The following is a 21,563-nucleotide window of genomic DNA, read 5'->3' as shown; positions in this document are numbered from 1 at the left end:
TTTGTTGCTAAAAGAAACTAGTTCTCACCACTACTTCCACTATATTTACTTCCAGTCTGGCCAGGGCTAGTTTTAATGCCATGTACAGAGTTATTCGTCCTACCATATGGCATCCCCCCCTACCATTATATCTCAAGCAGTGGATAATTGATGTATTTTTGAACCCAACTGCGCTACTGTGGCTGTTCATCAACATTCAGAGGTTATTTGAAATGGTTTCTCAGAGGTTAAATGACTGGCCATTGAAAAATTGAGTCTCATGTGCTTGTATCTTTGTTTAGCGATGCCAAGTGTGGGAAGATTCAGTGCCACAGTGCTGCCACGAAGCCAAAAGGCACCAATGCTGTGTCAATTGACACTACCATCAAGACTGGAGGAAGAGAGGTGAAATGTCGTGGCACATACGTCTACAGCACCCAGGATGGCCAGGGTGACCTGCCTGACCCGGGTCTTGTCATGACCGGCACCAAGTGCGGAGAGGGCAAGGTGGGTTCACACCAAGCTGGAATTTTGTGGTCAGGCAAATATTGATTGAAAACATGAAAACTTGATACTTACTGCATGTTGAAGTTGCCCTGTGGCTGGGGCCCTATCCAGATCAGTCAAATGTGGCATGCATGGAGCAGACATCAACGGATCACTGGGTCATGGTCTGTGGTGTTGCTATTGAGGTGCCAAGCATGCACCCACTTGTCTCCACCTAGAGTACCAGAAGCCCAAAACAATAGCAGGATAAGTTGTTTAGTATAACCACAAAAGATTTGGCAAACCACATACTCACTTCTATTCCTTAATACATAGATGTATTTTCCTTAAGAATATGGCAACATTCAAGAAGAAATAAACAGGCTTTCCAACGGTAGAAGATTCATTGCCAAGAAGCATTGTTAGAACAAGGAAATAAGTGTAAATTGCCATATATTTATCAGTTTTAATATAACCTCTTGCCAAATATAAAGTTAAATGTTTAGAGCCAGTTAGTCTGGCCCCAAATGGTCTACACGTTGAGTAATATGGCTTTAATGTCACTTACATGTCTTTGATGTTGGCTTCTGAATTAAACTGAACTAAAATCTTTGTAATTTCGAGATTACACTTTATACCCAGACATAATATAACGGTATTAGGTAATAAATACTTTATTAAATGTTTTAAATGAAATTAACGGGCATTTAAATCATTATTGAAATATTTAATTAATGAATTCCATTTTTTATTAATTAATAAAATTTTAATTAATTAGTAAGTAGCATATTTAATTCATCATTTTGTCATTCCTGGCTCCCTTATAGACCTAAGTTAACAGACTCATTCAAATGTGGTCTGAATGTAACTGAAACTTCAAGGAAAGTTTGATATCTCTGACTCTTTAAGTATCAGCTGTTTGCGGTTTTTATTTACTGTGTAAAGGAGCATTGTTTATAGTTTTGACCTGTTCCCTTTGTCAAAATTTACTGATCTAATATAATGCACTGATCATTCGATCAATGCATATTATTGATCTAATAATAAGGGCTACTGGGGGTTAAGGAGGCCTGTTTGTGTATCTTGTTTATTTGGCACTTTGTCGAATGGAATATAAAGTTGTAAGTAAATCCCCCACATACACCCTACAAAATAAGAGCTGAATTGTGTGATACAAATGGATGAAAATGTACCCATCTGCAAATTGTCTTTCTGTATATATTGCTTTCTCTCTGTAGTATCCCCATAAGAGTTAGCCAAGGAGCCCCTTTAAACTCTGTGTGTACATGCTCTGTAATCGTTATGTAATCTTTGTCCTTCTGTTGCCAAAGGTGTGCAGAGACCGCAGATGCCAAAATGCCTCTTTTACTGAGTTAGAGACTTGCCTTGCACGCTGTCACAACAATGGGGTAAGCATACAGACACACACACCAATATAAATGTATATATACACAATAATCACACAGAGTCACACAACAAAACATGGTGTCAAAACAGATGCTTACTCTGGATGGCATTACCTTGGCCTCCAAGAACACTGTAAGAAATCTTGAAGTCAATTTTGATTGTCCTTCAGTGTGCATATGAAACACTGTCTTCTTCCATGTATGCAACATCTTAAAACTAAAAACATCCTGATGCTGAAAAACTAGTTCCTGCACTTCTAATAATTCATTATTATCATGCACTCCTAAAAGCTCCATGAAAAGCCTTTAGTTTGATTTAAAAAATGCTGCAGCGAGAGTACTGACAGGGTCTAGAGAGAGAGACTATATTTCACCCATACTGGCTCCCTGTTAAATTCAGTAAGATTAAAAATTCTTCTCCTGACATACAAGGTCTTGAATTGTCAAGCCCCATCTTATCCTTGAGACTTCAAACTACTATATCACCCCAATACAGTACTTCTCTCGGAGACCACTTGTTTACTTGTCGTTCCTAGGATATTTAAAAGTAGAATAGAATGGGAGGCAGCACCTTCAGTCTTTACAGGTTCTATAGTCGATTGGAAGGCAACGGAGCACCAGGGAGGAGGTCTATGGCACAATCATAGGGCCTGTGCAGAGGAAGAAATAATGTTTTATCTTTATTAAAAACCTCATGTAAGTCATGATATGCTAGTGGCACAGAGGATAAATCAGGCTTAGGCTCGGGTTCTGTCTGGGGACTATTTAAAGCAGGAGGCAGAGCTGATTTTAAATAGTGAGCCAAGCAAAACAAACTCCAGCTCTGCACTCGCCCTTTTGACCAGTCAGCAGTGGGGGTTATGTCTTGCTAACCAAGGAGTCTTGGAAACAGAAAAGGTGACAAAGGTGACAGATTCCCTGTGATTGCCAGAGACGAGGTCCAAGTGGACAGGTTCTGTCTGGTGTGTTATGGTTGCATAATGAGGGTGTTTGAAGGTGTTTGATAGATTTTGTTAGCGAGCCTAGAGGTGAATTGAGTCCAGAGGGCAGGCAAATAGGTGACTGCACGGTAGCTTAGTCCAGACTTGTCAAAAACAAAATCATTTGGAGGCCAAGTTGCCAGTGATTAGCAGACAATCTGGCAGAGAATGGAGGCTCGAGCTGGTATTTGTGTACCCGTGCTTGATTGTAGCTTGGTGTGTCTTGACCAGGGCAAAGTTTTTCCAATGCCCAGTTTTACACATATGTTATGAGAATAACCCTAGTTGGCACAGCCTAGTTTGTGTTTTGAACTGCTCAGCAGCTTGTTCGAAGTGGATCCTGTCTCACCTGACAGAGTCTATTATATTAGGATTGAATTAGTATTTGAAACAATATGAGTAACAAGAAAATGCAAGTATAGAGTCTCCTTTAATCTCTTTCGCTTGTGTGTGTTTTCTTCCCTGCTATCAGTGAAAATATTAGAAATTAGCTGAAGTCGGGAATATTTAAAATATTCAATATGCAGTTTTTTCTCCAGTATGAAAATTTCATAGTGTTGAGATAAAGGCTCATATAAATAAATACAAGCACGCAATGCCTTAATGCTTTGACTAATACACCTCCAGGTAGTCACAAACATCCAAGCATGCACACAATCACACACAGAGACATATATACAAAGGGAGAGAAAGGGGTCAGGGACCAACTTAAGACATTTCTTTTGTGTGTATAATATTCAGGTGTGTAACAGCAATGGGAACTGCCACTGTAATCAAGGCTGGGCACCACCCTTCTGTGAGAAGCCAGGACTCGGTGGCAGTGTGGACAGTGGGCCTGTTCAGTATGGCAGTGAGTATACAACATAAACTTGTGCCTTAAAGAAAATGTTTTTTCACCTTCAATATATTTGAACATTTCTGGTGTGCTGGATGGTAAAAAGCATTATCGCCATGATCCTACAACACTGGGTGTTTCATCTCTGTTTGCTGTTTCCTTTCTTGATGGCTTCCTCTTATGAGCAGGGGTTGAGGGTAGCCTCCTTGAATGTGAATAGGTGCAGGGATGCAAATAAGATAGCCTTATTAACAGAAGTAATCAAGCAGAAGAGACTAGATATAGTCTTCAAGAAACACATACTGACAGTACAAATGAAGTAGACGGGTCTGTGGTGGGGTAGCAGTTTTTTAGCCATGGGACAAATTTTAGCGCAGGTGTTGCTATAAACTTAGGGTATGAGCGTAAGGTTTTGTCTAAAACATTAAAAGAGAAATTAAGAGGTTCTGATCAAGGGGACTGTGTTGTATTGGGTGGGGACTGGAATTGTTGTCTTGATTTTACTTTGGATAGGACTGGGGAGGAGCCGCATCTTCAGTCATCTTCTGCTTTATCAGATGTTCTACAAAAAATTAACTTGGTTGATGCGTGGAGGATGAAGCATCTTTCAACCACGGGTTGAAGTATGGCAGAGTTAGTGCAGTGAGATTGGCCAGGTTTTATGTGTCTTCTTTGTTTACTGCTCGAATTGTTAACTGTCAGTGTTTTCCTGTTATTTTTACAGATTGTCACTTAGTTTTAATGGAGCTGTTTCTATCTCCCACCAACAAATCCAAATCCTTTTGGCAATTTAATGTAAAATTATTTCATGATTGGATTTTCTGTGAAAATTTCAGTTTTTGGGAGGGATTACTGGAGATCAAGGAAGGATGATTTTAATTCCCTTACTCAATAGTGGGAAGTAGGAAAGGCCCAGATTTGTGTGTTTTGCAGCAGCAATATGGTTTTAATTTGACAGCCAATATCAAGAGAACTCTGCAGGAGTTAAAGAAGTGATAAAACATAAAAAAATGTCTCTGGTTCACAGTTAGATCAGCAGAATAATGACTGTTGTAATGTAATGTAATGACTGTTTAAATTCTAAAAGACAAGAGCTTGATCATTTTCAATATGAGAGAGCTAAAGGAGCTTTGGTTCGAGCATGCTTCACCAGACTCCAGGACATGGACGCCTCAACCACCTTTTTCTTTAATTTGGGGAAGTCTGTAGCCCAGAGAAAACAAATGGTGTGTCTTCGTCTTTCGAATGGAAATGTGATCACAGATCCAGCTGAGATGAGAAGGCATTCTTTTTAATGAGAGATGTATTTGACATATGTAAACTATACTATACTAGAGTTGGCTTTTGACTGTGTAGACCATGCTTTTCTTTTTTCCACCCAGAAGACCTTTGTTGTTGGGCAGGGGTTTCAGACATGGGTGAAGCTGTGGCATAGCGACACTTGCTGTGTTGTGAAGGTGGGAGGAGGGTTGAGTTGCCCTGTGCCAGTTAGGAGAGGGATTAGGCAGGGTTGCCCTATCTCAGCCAGCTCTATAGCATTGCTATTGAGCCTTTTCTGTGCAGGTTGAGGAACAAGCTGAGGGGTTTCTCTTTGCTAGATCTGCCTCAGAGTCCTCCTGTTATTGTATCAGCATACGCTGATGATGTTAATGTTTTTGTTAAGGATCAAGGTGATGTTCAGGAATTAAAGGAAATCTTGGTTTTACATGAAAAAGCTTCTTCAGCCAGGGTTAATTGGGAGAAGAGTGAGGTGTGTTTGGTCGGGCAGTGGAGTTTGGCATGTATTTCTAGACTCCCTGGGAATCTTTGATGGGGTTAAAGGGCTATTAAAACTCTTGGGTTTTACTTGGGGAGTGATGACTTTCGCACAGACTCCTGACCCCAGAACTGGGATGTGGCTTTTTGAAGAGCTGCTGTTTTTTAATGACTTGTTTCCAAGTACTGTGTTTTCTACTGCCACTATAAGGAGCAAGTTTGTGGAGGCTGGTATTATCAAACTGGGCCATCTCACAAGGATGTCAATGGGAACTCTTGGGTGTGTCACAGGCCTCCAGAGTTCTGGGAAGGATTGTGGAGGAAACTTGGCAATCCCTGTCGGCATCACTGGGAGAGTTTACTGGAAACTGTGTCCTAGCTGATCAATGGGCTGATGACAGCGAATATGTTTTTCTCTCCTTGATGGTCAGTCCTGTCTTTAAGGAGCAGCCTGAGGGGAGCCTCCTTCTCTCCCTGAGAACATTAGTGCTAGATAGTTTCAGCTCTTGTGGGAAGAAGCAGCTGTATTACAGCTGTGTTACCTGCAGGTGGAGGGTCCATATAAGCCTCCTTTTGAAAAACGGATGGCTGACCTCCAGTGGAGGATCATACTTTGAGCAATAGCCACAAACAGACACAGAGCCCACCTGGATCCAAGCACTGGGGAGGGATGTCCTTTCTGTTCACAAAGGGAGACGCTGGAGCACTTAGTGGTTCGTTGTCTGCGGCTAGTGGGTTTATTTTCTTTGTTGCAGGAATGGGTGGAATCTCTGAAGGAGAAATTCTCTGTACCCTTGTCTCCTAAGTATTCAGGAAAGGACGGACTCTGGTTCGGATTAATTTTTTGTTTGGTACATCCAAGCTGGCAATATAGAAGACTAGGAAGAACCAGAAGTTAGGTCAGGGTTGGACTGATGCTTTGCATAGTTTAAAGGGATTGTTCAATTTCAATTCAGTTTTATTTATATAGCACCAAATCACAACAAAAGTCGCCTCAAGGTGCTTTATATTGCAAAGTAGATACCCAACAATCCCAACAATCATATGACCCCCTATGAGCAAGCACTTTGGCGACAGTGGGAAGGAAAAACTCACTTTTAACAAGAAGAAACCTCTGGCAGAACCAGGCCTAGGGAGGGGCGGCCATCTGCTGCTACCGTTTGGGGTGAGAGAAGGAAAACAGGATAAAAATTGTTGGCATCACGTCTGACAGTACAGCATGATTTTTACTCTCTGACTAAAGATCTGGACTCCTTTACAACTATGTGGGGGATTGGACAGGTTTTGTGTTCGATAGGAGCAGATGGGACATTTGTCCTTAATTTTTAAGTGTGTGTGTGTGTGTGAGTTTGGTTGCGGTTAGTAAATGGTTAGTGCATATTGATGTTGTTGATGTAGTAGCAACTTTCTGTTAGGTTTGACTTTTTCGTGGTTTTTCTTTTTAATGTGGTGTAAATAAAGTGTTAAAAGTCAAAGTCTTTCTCTCCCTTTCTCTTTCTCTGTCATGTCCATTTCTTTTTTCTATTCCTCCTCCTTTTTCTCCGGTCTTTCACAAGCCTGGGCTTTACCCGCTGCCTGCTACAGCTTAATACTCACTCTGAAAATAAACAAAATAAAAAGACAAAAAAATATACATAACTTTATAGTTAACATTGTTTTTCCATCTGACTCGCTGACAGGCTCAGAATGTTCGATCACTAGAAGTAAACAGAAAATTTTGACATGGATGGCCCTTTTTCCTTGATACTTGCTGATCTAAATTAAAGTTTTTCAATTGCCATATAAATATACTAGTAAACACATTAGTGTGTATGTATATATGTGTTTGTGTATGTCAACAGGTCAGGCGGGTCTGGTGGCTGGACTGTTGTTTGCCTTCTTGGTGGTTTTACCTGCAGTGCTGCTGGTCTTCTACTGCCACCGGATCAAGACTTCTTATTACCATAAGTGGCTTTCCCAAAGAAAAAAGAACACATGCAAGAAGTACTGTCTGTCTTTCCACTGTTTGTCTGTTTCTTAACACTACATTTTCTTGATACAACAAAAAGAGGAAAGCCTAGAATTTTAAAAAGTAGCATTTTCATTTTGGGGTCTAGCAAGTAAAACTATATAATATGCACTGGTGTATTGTGATGCTCTTTGTGCAAATTAGAAACCTTGCAAGGTTTACTACCAGTCAAAAGTTTTAGAACACCCCAACTTTTTGCAATTATTTGCAGTTTAAGTCATTCAAGTCAAATGAATAGCTGAAATGCTACAAAGGTAAGTGGTAAACTGCCAGGCAAGGCAACTCAAAACTGAAAAATAATGTACATTTTAGAATGACAGAAAAATGCCTTTTTCAGGGAACACAAAATGGGTTAACAATTTAAAGCAGTTCTGCAGCAGTGGAGGTTAATTGAGCGTTAAAAGCTGGTACTACTAATTCCTACAGGTGTTCGCAACTTTTCTGGATTACTTCCAACCCCCTCTGTCTGCATAAAAGTAGTGTTGGAACACACTGTGGTTTCTTTCACCATCAAAAGGCACTCAGAAACAAACTGACAGGAAGAGATCTGCAGACCCCAAACCACAAATGAATCAGAGGACAAGTTTCTGAGAGTTAACAGCTTGCGTAATAGGTTGCTCACAGGAAAACAGCTTCAAGTACACTTTAATCGTGGTCTTCAAGCTGCAGGTTTGACAGGACGAGTTGCGGCAAGAAAGCCATTGCTAAGGCATCAGAATAAGACAAAGAGGCTTGCCTCAACCATGAAACACTGCAATTAGACTACTGAATACCAGAGTATAATGGGCTGATGAATCAAAATTTGAAGTCTTCGATTCATCACGCAGGATCTTTGTACACCGTCGAGTGGGGTGATTCCACAGTGTGTGACATCAGCTGTCAAACATGGAGGAGGAAGTGTGATGGTCTGGGCTGTTTTGCTGATCCAGGGTCGATGACTTGTACAGAATGAGAGGCACCCTGAACCAAAATGGTGCCAGTAAACCATTTTAATATGATTTGTTGATTGGTTCGCCTCTGTCTTTGTAACAGACCATAGTGCTGCCCCCTCCATTGGCATACTTACCAATCGCTAATGTCTCACTTGTAAGCCGAAGGTTGTCAGTGTGATACAGCATGGGGCATTTTTATGAATGAGGGGTATTTTTTTCTCTTTTTGTTTCTCAGTATGAACAAACAAAGGTATCACAAACACAAACAGAAATTCCATAGACTGGTTATAACAAATTATTTCTAAGATGGTAGCTTTGTAAAAGAACCATCTCACTCAGTTAGACTTGTCTAATCACTGGATGTGCTTCGTGTTCCGTTCTAGTTTTCTTATTTCTCAATTTGAGCCATAAAACCAGGAATGTCCGAATGAGCAAAGTGATGAAGCTGTACATCTTCCATGCAACAGGCTCTTGTTTATTTTTTTGTCTTTCTGTGCTCAGGATGGAGGGATCAGCAGATAAACGAAAGAATGGCCACCTTAATCCTGCCTTTCACCTGAAAGTTGTAGGACCAATCAACACAGTTAATGGCCACAAGGGGGTGAGTGATATGTGTGTTTCTAGTGTGTTACAAAATAAAACAAAAGAAAGGGAAGGAGGAAATGGGAGTAGGGTGATGACTGTTTTTCTGTGAATGAATAACTGAGTGTCCATGAGGTTAACCTTCATATTGAATTAAATATTCAGTTTGTCAAATTATTGTTTTAGCATCCTATGTCTTAATATCAGCCTAAAGTTAACATTTTAATATAATAATAATAATAATAATACATTTTATTTGAAAGCGCCTTTCAAAACACTCAAGGTCACTGTACACAGTAGAATAAAAGCAACATAAAAGCAAGCAGTTTACACAATCATAAAAGCATAAGACATAAACAAATAAAATAGGAGAGGCTATTTTGAACAAGTAAGTTTTGAGTTTGGACTTAAAGAGAGAGAAGGAAGAGATGTTTCTTAAATCAGGAGGTTGGGAATTCCAGAGTCGTGGAGCAGAGCAGCTGAAAGCCCGGCTCCCCATGGTTGCAAAACGGGGGAAGGGACGGAGAGTGAAAGGGAAGAAGAAGATCTGAGACAACGAGATGGGGCGGTGATCTTAACCAGGTCAGAGAGATATGGAGGAGAGAGATGATGAATAGCCTTAAATGTGTACAAGAGTATTTTGAAATTGATGCGATATTTGACCGGGAGCCAATGAAGCTGCTGCAGGACAGGAGTGATGTGGTGGGCAGAAGGGGTCCTGGTGATGATACGGGCAGCATGGGATGGATTTTTGAGTAAGACCAAAAAGAAGTGAATTACAATAATCAATCCAGGAAGTAACAAGGCTGTGGACAAGAATGGCAGTGACATGTGGGGGGAGAAAAGGACTGAGACGATTAATGTTGCGCAAATGTTAAATATCTGACTTATAAGATACAAAATGCACACATGTACTGCACACATAACGAATGTTGGTATCTCAGAGTTTTTACCCCTCAGCCATAAATGGCCGATGGGGTTTTGGCATCACCCTGTCAGGTTGGTGGATGAACAGGCAGCATGAACACCCAAGTTTGTGAATGTGGTAACTTGAGAATGAGGTGGTATAGGAGTTTCAAATAGGAAAGTGGAGAAGGAGACTCCCTTACTGATACAGAGTGAGTAGAAGATTGATGATGAAAGCTTCCACTGCATGGATTTCATTTTGTTATCTTTTATGTTGCTTTTATCTAGCTTTAATTTCTCTTAGGAAATACTAACACAAAAATGTATACAAAAAAATACTTTAAAATGAATTGATGAATTTAAAATTGAACCTTTGGGAATAGGTGTTAGAACCAGTGGACAAATACAAGGTGTTAAGATTGGTAGAAAGGAGCATAGAATCGCTTTATTTGATGATGATGTCATATTATTTTTAAAGCAACTAAAAACTTCTGTGTCTGCAGTAAAGGATTTAATAGACCGGTTTGGGGCCTTCTCAGGGTATAAAATAAATGTAACAAAATCATCATTAATGTTACTTAAACAAGAATATAGTCAAAACGTAAGTCCGAATATAACTGGCTTTACTGTTAATTCTGAATTCACTTATCTAGGCATTAAAATAGTTCCTTCACTAAAAGATGTGGCCCTACTTAACTATAATACAATTCTACAGAAAATTTCCAATGATCTGGAGCGTTGTATAAGTTTACCATTATCTATTATTGGAAGGATAAGTGTTCTTAAAATGAATGTATTACCTAAACCAGGGGTCGGCAACCTGCGGCTCTTTAGTCCTTATACTGCGGCTCTGCGTGGTTTGGGAAAATAAATTAGAAGTATTTAGCTGAAGTGTATTTTATTTATGTTAGTTCTTTTTAACTTGTAGTTCTAAATTGGAAGATTATTGTGATATTGAAATATAAACATAAAATTATATTCTGTTATTTTTTTCATCGCTCAAAATAAGAGTGACACTCACGGAAGCCGGTATACCCACCGAAATGCCGTGCATTTATCGAGACTTTCAACCCCAGATAGGCCAATTATGGATTTTCGGATCCACATTATGTCAGCAGCTATTCTCCACCGTGAACTATGTTAAAGACAAACACCGTTCAAGCCTGACAAATGACAGCTGACAGATGACAGACGCTGTGCGCAGAGGATCAGGAGCAGAAGTCCCATTGTAAACATATCACGGCAGACCCGACGATGTTTGCATGAACACGCTTTTCAGCATCTCTATATTGACCACTTTTCACACACGGTTGCTGTACGCATACAGCCGGCTGTAGCTTTTCAGCTCACAGCCTGACATACACCACCAACAACACAAGAGTACACAAGATAGCGCAGACGTAAAGGCAGCGAGGCGTGATTGCTGTTGTGTCGCTCAGGTGCGTCCGCCTCCCCTGAAGCGGTGCCGCAGACCACGCCCCGCCACACACATTAACCTGGTAAAATACATATTTAGGCAAAATTTTGCAAATATCTATTTTTTATTTTTCAGCAGCATAGTGCTTTTTTTTCCAATTATTTTTTTTAAAAGTCAGGTCAAGGCCCAACAGCCCAAAGGCGATATAAGGGTGGCGGCTCAACAGTTTTTGTTTGCTACATGGGTCATTTTAGTTCAGCTGGGTGTCTTTCCTTTTGTTATATTTCTTTAAGAGTTCAAAATGTGTTGATTACATAAATAAAATGTAATTTTCTCTGTAGCACTTCATGGATTTCATAAGCAGCACACCTTAGTTGTTCACACAAAGCATAAAGGTAAAAAACAATATATAAAGTGTTATCTTCATTTTAGATGTCAAAAAGTATTTGCGGCTACCAGTGTTTTCTTTTGCATGGAAACTGGGTCCAAATGGCTTTGGGTGTAAAAGGTTGCTGACCCCTGACCTAAACTCTTGTATATGTTTCAGAATGTCCCACTGGATTGTTTACCAAAGTAGCGTCATTAATCAGAGAGTTTATTTGGAACAAGAAGCATCCCCGCATTCGCTTGTCTTTGTTGTATCTTCCCTTCGATACAGGGGGGTTGAAATGCCCCAATTTTTACTGGTACTATCTGGCTATTCAACTAAGGACAATAATGTTTTATTTTTCATCCCAAAATATCCCTTCTTGGGTGGGGATGGAAGCAAATTCTCTTAAAATGCCATTAAACTTGTACTTATACTCTGCACAGCCAAAACAATTAAAGAAAGAAACAAATAATCCTATAGTCTGAAATATGATTGAAGTTTGATTTACAATAAAAGAAATGGTGAATATTAAGAATAATCTCTCTCAGTTTAGTCCTATTTGGGGAAATGCTTTATTTGTACCAGGAAAATGATCTTTTTTGTGATGGAATAATGGTTTCATTTGAGGATTTAGTCTCAAAATTTCAAATTCCAAAAAAAACATTTCTTTAAGTATTTACAGATTAGAAGCTTAATTTCTTCCATGCAAAATCAGTCTCTTAATGTTCCCTAGTTAACTAATTTAGAGGAGTTAATGGTGAAAAAATGTTGTAACAAAGGCTTAATTTCAACATTCTATAACTGGATTGTCTCGGCCTCTCCAGAAACATCAGCTTCTAAGTTAGAATCTTGGAGAAATGACCTAAATATTAATATTTCTGAGGAGACATGGAAGTCAATTTGCTTAAAATCACAAAAATAATCGATTAATAGTAACCTAACGCTATTACAAAACAACTGGATCATGCAGACATATGTAACACTGGTGATATTGAATATATATAACAACAAAATTCCAAATAGATGTTTTAAATGTGGAGAAGCCTGTGGGATATCTTTCCACTGTATATGGGAATGCAGAATTGTCCATGCATTTTGGCAGGAAGTGATAACCAAAAAAACCCCAAATTTTAACTACAAAGAATGTTTTAGATGCAGAAATGTTGCTACTACAAATTTATTCTAAAAATCTTAAACTAAGAGCCCATCAAATTAAGTTTATGGATTATTGTACATTACAGGCAAAACGTATAATTGCATTAAACTGGAAAAAATCTGATCCTCCTGCTATTGGTGCTTGGATAAATTCTTTGGCACAATGTATGGTAATTGAAAGGATAACATATTTTTCTTAAATACAAGTTAACATATTTTGATGATATTTGGAAGCCATTTAAAAACTTTATAAAAGAAGCAAATATCGGACAACTGCAGGAGTGTGGATGAGGTGAAAATTGTTTAGTTTGTGCTAGCTATTTCTATTTTGTTTTTTTCCTTCTTTTTGTTTCCTTCCATTGTATAAATGCCACATATTGTACTAATGTATGTATACTTCATGTGTTTTTATTTGATGTAGGTTTGGGAAAGAGCAGGGATGGGAGGTGAGGGGGTAAAAGTGTTCGTACTACTGCGTCACATTACTGTGAAAACAAATCTTTGTATGCTGTTGCAAAACCAATAAAAATATTGTAAAAGAAAAAAGAAAAAAAGAATTAATATTACCATTATCATTAAAGTCATGAATTTAACCTACACACTTTACTTACATGATATCTCATTATGTAGCAAATGCCTCTGACAGAAACATGTCCAGGGGCCCATTGGTACACACACACAAGCTCTAACCTCTGCTGGCTTTGAAATGGAATTTACATCGATCAATTATCATCATCAAACAACCAAAAACATCTATGTGTTGACTTATTTTGCATAAAAGTGTTTTCACAGATCCTAGTTAATCTCCTCTGTAATTACTTTGCACTTTCATATGTCAGAGAAAGAGTCAGCTATGTGTATAGAAGGCATGTTGAAGAGATATTAAAAAGCTTCTTCGAGTTTTATTTATAACTGTAGGTCTAAAGAAAAAGCAAAGAACCAAAAAATGTCATGAATTAATGTTAAGTCTATTATATCACTGTTGTTTTATGAATAAGATTCTCCTAATGGTAAAGTATGCATTCTTTCTCTTCATGATCAAAGTAGGAAATAAATGCCCATATGAGTTCTTCTCTCCTGTTCTTCTCTCTGTGAAATGATTTGAAGCTGTTTTTCTGTTAGGTTTGAAGTGACTGTTGTTGTGATTTGGTGTATATATATATATATATATATATATATATATATATATATATATATATATATATATATATATATATGGAATTTAACTGAATTTCCTGTAATTGTAGATTTCTCACACCAGCAAAGAGGTTCCATCTCTTAGACCAAGCCCAAATGGCACCCACCCAGTCAACATAGTGCGACCTCTGAGACCTGCCTCATTTGCCAAGGGTGGTCCACGGTCTCTTCCAACTGGCAAGCATCCAGTAGCACCACCCAAATCCCCACCAAGACCTCAGAGACTGAGCCCGCCACAGAAACCTCTACCCCTTACTCCAGCACGATCTCCCCTGGTAAGTCCCTTTCTAGAGTGTAAGGAAAAAGTCAGGGCATATAAACTCAAAACAATCTACAGAGGACAGGAGCTTTAGACAAGCAAAAATGCAAATTACCTAGACAAGGGAAGGCATCCTAGACAGATGCCCAAATCACCTCAATTGCCTCCTTTTGATATGGAGGAGCAGCAGCTCTTTTCTGTAACCTTCTCAAATGACTGAATTCTTCACCCTCTCTCTAAGGGAGTGTCTAATCAACCTTTGGAGAGAGCTAATTTCTGCCGCATGTTTCTGCAATCTCAATAAAAACTCCGGCAATGGAAGGAGTGGACTGGTGTATTAACAGTAAAATTGTAGACCCTTACTGCTCACTGGACTTAAAAGCTTTGTCTATTCAGTACAGGCCCTTTTCTCGACCTCGGAAGCTAACAGTAGCCATAATTACCATTGTTTAGCAGAGAGAGCTCCCAGAGGACATCCATGTTGTTGCTTGCAACTTTAATAAGGCATGTTTGAAATCTGATAATACCTCCCACCCACTCCATGACGCGCTGGCTAGTCACAGGAGCACATTCAGTGGGACACTGAGATTACAAAAAAGCACCACTGAACGAAACAGGAAATCATTACATCGTTACACCCTTTATTGCACATGCTCTTTTCTGCTCAGTAATATTCTTGTAAACATTCTTGAATATTTATTTATAATCACCTCCGTCAATTCTTGATATTTATTATTGAGTGATTTGTATATGTTGTGCTATTTCTTAAATTTGTAAAGCTGTAACATATTGTATTATATTGTTAAATAGTTTAGTCTGTTACTGTTTTACTATATTGAAGCAACTGTAACCCACATAAAGTAAAAATTCCCCTCTCGCTCCTGCGGGCAGTCTGTCCTTCAAGCTTGGGTCCTCTACCCGAGGCCTGCGAGCTCAATGGTCCTGTGCAGTATCTTAGATGTTCTGACTGCACTCTTCTGGACAGAGATCTCGGATGCTGTTCCTGGGATCTGCTGGAGCCACTCACCTAGCTTGGGAGTCACTGAGCCTAGTGCTCTTATTACCACTGGGACCACTGTTACCTTCACCCTCCACATCTTCTCGAGCTCTTCTCTGAGCCCTTCGTACTTCTCTAGCTTCTCGTGTACATATACGTACACAGATATACATACGTATGTATGTATGTATATGAGAGAGAGAAGATCTTAGTGCTGTTTTAAGTGTAAGAGCTAATAGTGCTGTATTAAAGCATATTAAAAGAACAGAAAAGGGAAAAGTGCACAAGCAGCAGTGACTGAATGCAGCAGATTAATTGCCAAGAACTTGATTGGCCAGCCAACTTTATATAATGTTTACCTTTAGTCAGTAATTCTTTTGATTTATAAGTGGATATAAGCTACCAACCTCCAAAAACATTTTGCATGTCACTGTTCAGTAATATACATAAAACTAATATCTTTCTTTTAGTTGGTGTCTGACCTGCAGCCCACACCCCAATTCCCTCCTCAGAGGCCTCTCCCCTTGAGCCCTACCAGAGCAGTCTCCCCCCAAGTGACTCCAGTCCAGACCTCACTCTCCAAAGCCCCTCCAGGCCTACTGGTCATGATGCCCTCAGCAGCAGGACCTAAACCTGTGGGCAAAGTCTCTGCCATCCCACCTTTGAGAGCTATCAGGTGGGTTAACACAATTATTTTTCCCACTGTACGTGACTCTGCAGAATCATTATTTGTTCATTTCTTTATATACAGGCCATTTATAAGTGAACAAACTTACAATCAGCGGCTCAGTCTCTAATTTGTATCCAGTTTTATTTTATTGGAAAGACTGAATGTCAACCAGAAAATTCTGCGAAGAAACGAATTACAAAAAAAAGTTTTAAATTGATTTGCATGAAATAGGAAACTGAACTCCCATTGAACATTTTAAAAAAGCATTATAATTTTTTTCTGTAAAACATTTTACAATAAAAACTTTGTAGGGGTTGTAGAGTGATCAAATACCCACCCCTACAACCCCAAAAATGTTTACAGAAAAACTTTGAACATTTTAAAAAAGCATTAATGGGAGTTCAGTAGGACGTATTTCCAAGCAGATTAAATCTAGTTATTTGTACCAAAAGGACAGTGTTACTGAAATAGAATCCAATTAAAATGCAGTGTAATGTGTGTGTGCACACCGATGTGCACATGTATGTTCATGGTAATAAAGGGACATTGTTGCTCTGTGACTGTTAGATTTCTGTACAGGACTCAGTCCATCCAAATTTAATTTACTCACAGGACTAATTACGAGGATTTTTCTGCTTTGGCTCTGTAAATGAGACTTAATGACTAGAGATGGCACGATACCACTTTTTTATGTCCGATACCGATACCGATATCATAAATTTGGATATCTGCCGATACAGATATGAATCCGATATAGTGTGTTTTTTAATCAATAAAACTGTTTTTTTAATATCTTGCTGCTTTTTGTATAAGTTTATACTCAAGTTAAAAAACAACAACAACACTAAAGCTATTCTGTTATACCTGTATGTAAAAAAAACACACTGCACCCAAAATATTTCATAGATCAGCAATACTGATCAATCTAATAAAGTTAAACCTACTCCATCCTCCCTATTCTGGTATTTTAAAGAGTAAGCAACCTAACTAATAGGGTTGCAAACTCCCAGCAAAAGAAAATAGGGAACCACCCTCTTCCTCATGATGCTTAATCAATGTAATCAACTTTAATTTGATGCAGGGTGAAAGAAAAGGCACAGAAATCAATTATTTTTCAAGAATAATTAAATAGATTCAACATCTTTCTTCAACAGAATTGCAGACTGCACAGATGGTACCTTCCCAAAGGAAAAAGTAGTATAGCTTACTAGGGTATATTAGACTCAACAGTTACTATATACAGTAATGGACTTCTATACATTTTACATCAGATTAAAACTTTGGGTGTAAGATTCAGATAATTATTTATTAAAAGCTCGACATTTTAAATGAGAATAAGAAAGAAAAGTATGTCTTTGTGCCCCCTTTTCCCTGTTAATGCCCTATCGGCCCCCCTGGCTAAACTTTGCTAGATCCGCCCCTGCACAGTTACCAGCAGTCAGCTAAGTAGAAAAGGATCCTGGTGTACAAAGTAATAATAAATAAATTCTAACAACAGCTTGTCAAGGTTAAACGTGCTGCTGTTGTTCAGCCGCTGGTTTCCTCTGTCTGGTGCAAAGTGGGCCAAAAACAAAGAAGAGAGACGGACTCGCGACAGAAAAGCCGATCAGCTGATCATTAAGCAGTTTCACGATTGAAGTAGCAGCAGGAGAGAGAGAGAGAGGCAGTCGCTCCATATATCGGTTGTTAAGCTTAACGCGGGAATGCTTTACAAACATTCAGAGATGAACTTACACACTTGCTTTACTTCTATCTGAGATAACTTCCTCGGAGATGAAATGTTTGCTAGCAAGGCTACAAATACACACAGCCGCTATATCACGTGACCACACTGCTCCGCCGTGCTACGGTTATGAGCCGAGTTACGCCAAGTCGCAAGTTTTGTGAGGTGTTTTTTTGATATTTAATGGATCGGATTGCATTTTTTATTTCTCTCCGATATCCGATCCAGTAATTTAGGTCAGTATCGGACCGATACGTAATATCGGATCGGTCCATCTCTATTAATGACATTATGAAAAATAATGTCAAATTGTTTAAACACAATTTAGTTTATGTTTGAAAAGGGAAAGACCATCTCTGAATCGAGGAGGGGGCCTAAGGGTACATCTTTCACCATCTTACAATGCTGTGATTGCAGCCATTCCCCAACTCTCTGTGAATGGTACTCATGGTCATTGATCAGTGGGTTTTGATCAGTAGGTTTTGCTCAGTGGTTGTTGATCAATGGTCATGAGAATTTGCATAATTATGATTAAGGAACTGACCTCCCAGCCCATTGTTCCTTCAGTGGGCTGGTTTCAGTCATTATGCAAATGTACTGTTTATAAGATTGGGGAAACCTGCAGTCAGCTGAGACTGAAGAAGTCAGTTGGATGATGACGAAACGTTTCTCCCACAAAACGCTACGAACAGATGAACAGAATTGATTTTTGGAGATTTACTTTCCTGGATGATTGAGAATGGATCAAGTAGAAGATAAAGAAATCTTAAATAGAAATGTGACTGCTGACATGTATTTGGGTGTGGGTGGGGGGGTATTACAAATGGGATAAAGTGGCAGGATTGAGCAGCAGTGCAGACTGAGCAGTACACGATTTTAGAGTGGCAGTTTGTACAGTAATGCACGGAGTAAGAGTTTTTATTTTTATTTAAATACTAACAAAAATTAATTTAAAGATCATCAGTTATACCACAATCTTTGTTTTTCTCTGCTCTTTTCAGACCGGTTCCAGGCACCAAATTAAACACAGCTTCACATCCAGCATGAAAATGATCTTCTTCTGGCCTCTCCTCTCTGTTTTGAGATGGCAGTAGCTGACAGCCTATTTGCACTAAAGAGACTTTGGCTGTTGAACCACAGAGATATCACAGAAGTTAGAGGAGAACAAAACACAAAACTGAAAATGGAGAGACAGAGCAAACTAACTTAACCACAATGATTAAGTGGTCAAGTGGTTGTGCAAATAGACCTTGCAGACTAACACAAGTGTAATTGTTGGGGGATGGTCAAATTTACCCAGTTAATTTTTAGGGTTTTGTTTTGTTTTTGCTAATGTCCGTCTATAAAAATGCATTTTGTACTGACTTATGTTTTGTTTACAGTTTGTTTCATGTCACGTGGTATGATTTATTATATCCACCAAAGAGATCTCGTCATTCCTGAATAGGGATGGGTATCTGACATAAACGGTAGTAACCAGACCGAAAAGCAGCGCACATTTTGGTGCTTTATTTCTGTGCTTTTTTTTCCTGAGATGTCATACATTTTGGATTCCAGCCAATCATTTTACCTTTGCAAGCGTAGTAGGCGGGCCCAGGTACGTACGTTCTTTTAGAGCAGAGCTACAGATTGAAAACGCCCAAGGCGAAGCGGTCATAAGTCTGGCTGTACTTCACAGCAAAAGATGCAAACTCAGCAGCCTGCAACAAGTGCTTTAAGGTGATGCTGTGCAAAGGAGGTAACACCTCGAATCTGATGAAACACCTGGCGACGCATAGCGTTTTTTTAAAAGCAGAGAAATGCACCGTATTTGATAGCTTGCTGCAAGACCTCACATCGAGCGCATCTACTGCGGGTGTGGTGCCTGCCAGTGTAGCAGAAATGATGACGGATGATGATGGCAGCAGCAGCCGTTCTTCTCTGCGTGAGTAGCTTAATGTTGTTCGTGTGTAATTTACGTTGAGTAGGCTAACCACGTTATTACATTAATGCATGTAAGGTGAACTAGCAAACAGCGTCGTAGTTACATGCGGCTGTCTTCTTGTTTGATGGCAGATACTCCCTTCACCCTGGCCAAAAAAGCTAAAATGACCAAAGAAAAAATGGGAAACTGCTAAACATGAGAGGTTTTTGGACAAAGTTGGTGTTTTTTTTCCCCCCCCATTGATTAAGCACTGCTTCCAGCCAAGAGTGATACCATAAATCCCCTATAGCTGCAGAAAAGGCTAACATTGTTATCTTTTTACAAAAAAACAGCTAAACATGAGAAGTTTGTGGACAAAGTTTGTGTTCTTCATTCTTTAAGCACCGGTTTGAGCACCGTTTAAGCACCGGCACCGTTTTAAAAGTACTGGTTTGGTACTGGTATTGGATAAAACCTAAATGATACCCATCCCTATTCCTGAGGTGTCCTGAAAGCTTGAAAATAAGTTGAAAAATAGTTTACTATGAGTCACCTCATCTATACTTCCAGGTTTTCTAATTTATTCTATCATAAGAGCAATGTTTGAGGTCTAAATTCAGAAATACTGGCACATGAGTTGATAGGAAAGCTAATGACACAGCAGCTTTTTATCAACACTGTTTACATGCTGGAGGGGTAGATGAGGCCTGCAGGACACACATGGGTGGTTTTTCTTGATTTAAATTTGTTTTCCTATCATAAAATTACATAAAATATTTTTTACAAAACTATCAAGGTTTATTTTTCTCCTTTTTTTAACTTTCATGAATCTAAAATAAAGATTTTGTGGAAATATTACAAAGGATTTTTCTCTCTTTTGTCTGCTTGTAAGATCTGTTTCACGAATTCCCATGGCCCTCAAACTTATGCAGAGACAAAATCTACTTCTGTTTCAGCCTAATCCAAATGTAGTGTAGATGGCTTTTATACTACCCCTATCTGTATATAATCTGCTCCTATTGCACTTACTTCTCTTGCACTTCTGATTAGATGCAAATTGTATTTCATTACCCTGTATTTATACATGTGTAATGCCAATAAAGTTGAATCCTAATCCTAAAGATCAGAGCTTAATAAACAGGAAAGTTGGTTGTTTTCCTAATGTGGTAGACTGTTAACACTGAGGTCTTTTGTCACATCGTGAGATGTGTAACCATGCCAAAGTTCAACAAAAGAAAATACAATGTAGTGTTTCTCATGTTTACACATTTCTCATTGGATCAGGTAATTATTTTAAACTGCTGATGGCAGTCAGGTGTCATTTAGGCTTAGCAGCAGAAGAGGACATAGCAAGATGACATATTTATAACCACTGCTGTCAAAGCTTTATTTCAGGAAAAGTTAATAGAATCCCATTGAAAAAGTGTATGAATACAGAGTTTTATATCTTAGGGTAAGGTCTTTGGCTAGTCCATTGAGCTCCAGTCTTTTGAGAAGTATTAGTAGTAGGGTCTACTTAAAAAGGAAATGGATAGAAAAATATAGGTATAAGACAATATCAAGGACAGGATTATGAAGATGTCAGCGTTTGAGCTTGAAGAGCATCATAGGCATAGCAAAACAGAATGTTAGAATAGTGATGAAGAAAAGATGTGGATTTGAATCTCAGGTTACTATGAATAAAAATTAAAATCAATCAAAAATTTCAAAGTTAAATCAAAAGTAATTTATATTATTTCAGACTTTCTTTCAAATCAAGTTGAGAGTACCAGTGACATTAGCTTTGAGGAAAAAACAGTTGAAGTTAAATGTATCTATTGCAGTGAGTCTGCCAATTTGGTAGAGTGGATTGCAGCCAGGTGATGTTGTGGTGAGGATTAGGGGCCATCCTCCAGGTGGAGGACGGCCCATCCCCGTAAGTATTTTGTAACCTGGGTTGTCGGTGTTGTCTGCCGTGAGGCATCAAGGTCCATCCACCTACTGTATGTGTCAAGTTAATTTTT

General features: G+C 38.9%; 1 protein-coding gene across 1 annotated transcript in view; it reads left to right on the top strand.

Moving 5' to 3' along the window:
• LOC148104378 (disintegrin and metalloproteinase domain-containing protein 19-like) overlaps positions 1–21,141 on the top strand; it is an 80,109-nt gene extending 58,968 nt beyond the window's left edge. Inside the window, exons 15-22 of the mRNA XM_087837758.1 lie at positions 282–486; positions 1,797–1,874; positions 3,593–3,701; positions 7,283–7,424; positions 8,883–8,982; positions 14,059–14,283; positions 15,735–15,940; positions 18,659–21,141. Coding sequence (XP_087693884.1) covers positions 282–486; positions 1,797–1,874; positions 3,593–3,701; positions 7,283–7,424; positions 8,883–8,982; positions 14,059–14,283; positions 15,735–15,940; positions 18,659–18,704 — 1,111 coding nt within the window. The 3' untranslated portion in view covers positions 18,705–21,141. The remainder of the gene's footprint in view (positions 1–281; positions 487–1,796; positions 1,875–3,592; positions 3,702–7,282; positions 7,425–8,882; positions 8,983–14,058; positions 14,284–15,734; positions 15,941–18,658) is intronic.
• The last annotated feature ends 422 nt before the right edge of the window (positions 21,142–21,563 follow it).

The sequence above is a fragment of the Neolamprologus brichardi genome, chromosome 3 (assembly GCF_056152115.1).
Source record: "Neolamprologus brichardi isolate AB-2024 chromosome 3, ASM5615211v1, whole genome shotgun sequence".
Taxonomy (NCBI): Eukaryota; Metazoa; Chordata; class Actinopteri; order Cichliformes; family Cichlidae; genus Neolamprologus; species Neolamprologus brichardi.
The sequence above is the reverse complement of the archived record's forward strand: the minus strand, read 5'-3'. Positions and strand labels throughout refer to the sequence as shown.